General features: G+C 41.7%; 1 protein-coding gene across 1 annotated transcript; it reads left to right on the top strand.

Annotated features, from left to right (window-relative positions):
• The first annotated feature begins 1,291 nt into the window (after nucleotides 1–1,291).
• LOC107479099 (uncharacterized) lies at nucleotides 1,292–2,702 on the top strand. Its single transcript, XM_016099251.1, has 2 exons — nucleotides 1,292–1,585; nucleotides 1,836–2,702. The coding sequence occupies exons 1-2, from the start codon at nucleotides 1,292–1,294 to the stop codon at nucleotides 2,700–2,702; spliced, it is 1,161 nt and encodes a 386-aa protein (XP_015954737.1).
• Nucleotides 2,703–4,772: the final 2,070 nt, after the last annotated feature.

Consider the following 4,772-nt stretch of genomic DNA (forward strand, 5'->3'; position numbering starts at 1 on the left):
CTCACATTAAATTTTTGGCGCCGTTGCCGGAGAGTTGCATATGTGTGCCATGTTATTGGTTAGTGTAAATATGTTGATATGTGAATACTTACATTTTCTTTTGATTGTTTGCTAGTTCAATTATTAGTTAGAATTTTTGTTTGTTTAGTGCATTTTCTTGTCATGAGCTCCATATCTCCTTCATTGAATGACGCGTTCATTACTGGATATGAGCCTAGCCCCTTTTGATCTAGAAATTAAGAGAACTATCTCACATCTTAGGCAAGCTCAGAGACGGTTAGCCTTTGGAGGTGGTGAAAGGGTTTCTACAAATTCACCAACCATATCCGAGGTTGACTTCGAATCGTCATTTGAAGAAGACACTATCCACTCTCCTCTTGATACTACTAATAACTCTTCCCTTGACTTAGGTACCGACACTATGGCCACTCCAAGGAGAGTCACTTTTAAGGAAGCCGGTGCTCTGGACTTTGTTCTTCAACTTCTTCAAGTGCGTCATCCGGACTTGAATGCTAACTTTGAGCTTAAACCCGCTTTGATCAATCTTCTACCGAAGTTCCATGGGCTTCCCGCTCAAGATCCTATTAGACACCTTAGGGACTTCCAAGGTGTATATGTTCTACTACTAGGCGGGAAGGTTCCAACGAAGTTGCTATTTGGTTGTATGCTTTTCCCTTCTCTCTTGAGGGGAGAGCTAAAGAGTGGTTTTATTCTTTGCCCAATGAGATTGTTGGTGATTGGGATTTGCTTAGAAGGGAGTTCTTAGACAAATTATTTCGTCTGGATTTGAGGGATAGGTTAAGGAAAGAAATTTCGTGCATTGTCTAAGGTGAATTAGAGACTCTTTATGAGTATTGGGAATAGTTTTAGAAACTTCTTGACACATGCCCGCACCACATGATTGACACTCTAGTGTTAATTAGCTATTTTTGCCAAGGAATGAAACCTCAAGACAAGATCCTCTTGGATGCATCAAGTAATGGTTCCTTGACAAAGTATAGAACTGCGGAAGAAGCATGGCAACTCATTACCGATTTGGCCGAGTCCACCCAACATGCTAGACAAAGGAATAATCACCCAAGGGCCATTAATGAAGTTTCTTCTAGTGGTGAGACCGCCGCCCTTACCAAAACCTTGGGCTAGATGACTAGCATTATCAAGCAACTCCAACTTAATCAACAACAAAGTCAACATTTGGTTTCGTAAAAAGTGTGCAGAATTTGCTCTTGTTACTCCCATTATACGGATGAATGTCCAAGTCTCCAAGATGACAATACCATAGCGACTACTAATGTCTATTACAACCGTCCAAACCAATGGTATCATCAACAAGGAGGCAACTCTAACCAAGGGGGAAACTATAATCATGGTTGGCAAGACAATTCCAACCAAGAATGGTGGGACAACTATAATCAAGGAGGTAGGGACAATGGAGGGAATCAAAGGTGGAACAACAACAACCATCAACAACAATGATACCAACAAACCCACCATACCAACAAAATCTACCATACTATCAAAACCAACTATACCAACATCAAAACCAAGGAAGAAACTACCAAACCTACTAACCACCACACCAAAGGCAAGCACCCCAACCCAATCAACCACAAACCCCCCAAATCACCTATCATTCCCCTTCTTCCAACCAAGATGAAAAACTTTGTTCTATCCTTCAAGGACAAAAGGAACTTCAAACCACACTTACCTCTAGTCTTACCGGTCTTACATCCACTCTTCAAGCCCTTATAGCCCGCATAGAACCACCCTCTACCTCCACTCCTTAAGCTTCAAGTTCTAGTGCTTTACCTTCTCAACCTTTATCCAACCCGAAGGGTGGCATCAATGCCATTACCTTGAGGTCCAGAACGAAATTGCAAGAAAGGAGTCTGGAGCCACCACACCAAAAGGAAGTCACTCAAGAGGAGGATGTGGTTGAGGTAGAAGAAATTGAAGAGAAGGATGAGGCACATGAGGTAGTCAAAGAAGAATTCAACCAACCAAGAGATGGAGTCTCTAAGAAGAATTCAGTGGAGATGTTCAAAAAGGTTGAGGTAATCATCCCTCTTTTTGATGCTATTCACCAAGTCCCTAAATATGCCAAGTTTCTAAAAGATTTGTGTAAGAACAAGGAAAGAATTCATGACTTAGAAACTATTCCATTGGGAAGCTCTATTTCGGCTTTGATGGGTGCAATTCCAGAAAAATGTGGTGATCGGAGTCCTTGCTTAGTCACTTGCACCATCGATGGGGTCAAATTCATTGATTGCATGTGTGATCTTAGTGCCTGTGTTAGTATTATGCCTCTATCCGTTTATCAAGTGTTGAAGCTCCCACCATTGAAACGGTGGGCGGCTCGGTTCGTATTAGCGGATAAGAGCATAATATATGTGGTTGGTATTGCGGAGGATGTGTTGGTGAGTATAAAGCGATTAGTCTTCTCGATTGATTTTCATATTCTTGAGATGCCACCTAATGAATCTGAAAGGACATCATCTTTCTTGCTTGGGAGGCCATTCTTGAGGACCTCCTGGTTCAAATTGGATGTTTTCTCGTGTACTTATTCTTTTGAGATCGATGGAAGAGTTGTGAGCTTTAGTCTTGATAAAGCCATGAGACACCCACCGGAAGATCACTCAATTTTCTGGTGTGACTTAATTGACAATATTGTGGCCGAATTAGATAATGATATTCTTGATTAGAAGAGTATGATACAAGGTCCAAGTGTGGAAAACCCCATGAATGTGAAGAGAACACCTTGTCCACTCCGGTCTTACCGGATGATCAAATGTCGAGTCATGAACAAGGTGTAGAGTTGAAACCACTCCCACCCCACCTAAAATATGCATATCTTGATGAAGATCACAAGCTCCCAGTAATTGTTGCAAAGGAGCTTACCTCCTTACAAGAGGAGAAGTTGCTTCATATTTTGAGGAGAAACAAAAAGGCTATTGGGTGGAGTTTAGCGGACCTAGTTGGCATAAGTCCGCAAGTGTGTGAACAGTGCATCTTCCTAGAAGAAGGAGCAAAACCTATTCCCCAACCTCAAAGGCGTTTGAATCCTATCATTCTAGAGGTTGTGAAGAAGGAGGTAACACGGTTGCTAGAGGCCGACATAATCTATCCGATTTCGGATGGTGAATGGGTGAGCCCCGTACAAGTCGACCCAAAGAAATCTGGTGTTACTACAATCAAGAATGAGAGCAAAGAGCTTATGGCCACAAGGGTGCAAAACTCATGGAGGGTGTGTATTGACTATCGGCATTTGGACATGGCCACTAGGAAGGATCACTTTTCATTGCCATTCATTGATCAAATGCTTGACCGATTGTCTGGTAAATCTCATTAGTGTTTCTTAGATGGCTATTCTGGGTATTTTCAAATCCACATTGCCCCAGAAGATTAGGAGAAAGCTACCTTTACATGCCCCTTTGGAACTTATGCCTATAAGAGAATGCCTTTTGGCTTGTGCAATACACCGGCAACGTTCCAAAGGTGTATGATGTATATATTTACGGATCTTCTTGAGTATTGCATGGAAGTGTTCATGGATGATTTTAGTGTGTATGGGGACTCCTTTGATCTTTGCCTGGACAACCTTGCAAAAGTGTTAGAGAGGTGTACTAACTCAAACCTTGTTCTTACTTTTGAGAAATGTCATTTTATGGTTAGACAAGGTATTGTTTTAGGACACATTGTCTCTAATAGTGGTATTTCTATGGATCCGACAAAGGTCAATGTTACTTCTAGTTTGCCTTACCCCTCTTCTGTGAGGGAAGTCTGTGCGTTCCTTGGTCATGCAGGTTTTTACCGGCACTTTATTAAGGACTTTAGAAAGATGGCACTACCTCTCTCTCAGCTGTTGCAAAAGGATGTTGAATTTGAGTTGAGTGAAGATTGCATGGAGGCATTTGACAAGCTCAAAATTGCTTTGACCCAAGCTCCCATTTGACTAGAGTAGGCCATTTGAGATCATGTGTGATGCATCAAACTACGCAGTGGGAGCGGCGCTAGCTCAGTGCGATGGTAACAATCCTTATGTCATTGCCTATGCCTCTAAAGATTTGGATGGAGCCCAATCCAATTATACTACCACTAAGAAAGAATTGTTAGCAATTGTCTTTGCCTTGGATAAATTCCGGGCTTATTTACTTGGCTCAAGGGTGGTAGTATATTCAGATCATGCGGCATTGAAATATTTGTTGGCTAAGAAAGAGTCTAAACCAAGGTTGATAAGATGGGTGTTGCTATTGCAAGAATTTGATCTAGAAATCAAAGATAGGAGTGGTTCGCAAAATCTAGTGGCAAACCACTTGAGTCACCTTGAGCATAGAAAAGGCGATTCCGCTCCTATTAATGATGTTTTTCCCCTTGAGGGCTTGCTAGCAATATCTGAAGTGATCCCTTGGTATGCACCTATTGCCAATTACTTGGTTGCTCGCACCTTTTGACCCAATTTTTCCAAGCATCAAAAGGATAAGCTTAAAAGCGAATCCAAATATTATGTATGGGATGACCCATACTTGTGGAGATGTGGTGTGGACCAAGTAATTAGGAGGTGCATCCCACAATCTGAATTCTAATCTATCTTGGAGGCTTGTCACTCTTCTGAGGGAGGTAGCCATTTTGGACCCCAAAGAATCGCAAGAAAGGTTCTAGATTGCAAATTTTGGTGGCCTACCCTTTTCAAAGATGCTTCTCTCTTTTGTAAATCTTGTCTACGATGCCTTAGATTTGGAAATATTTCCAAGAAGAATGAGATACCCCAACAA

Source organism: Arachis duranensis, chromosome 3 (genome assembly GCF_000817695.3).
Source record: "Arachis duranensis cultivar V14167 chromosome 3, aradu.V14167.gnm2.J7QH, whole genome shotgun sequence".
Classification (NCBI taxonomy): domain Eukaryota; kingdom Viridiplantae; phylum Streptophyta; class Magnoliopsida; order Fabales; family Fabaceae; genus Arachis; species Arachis duranensis.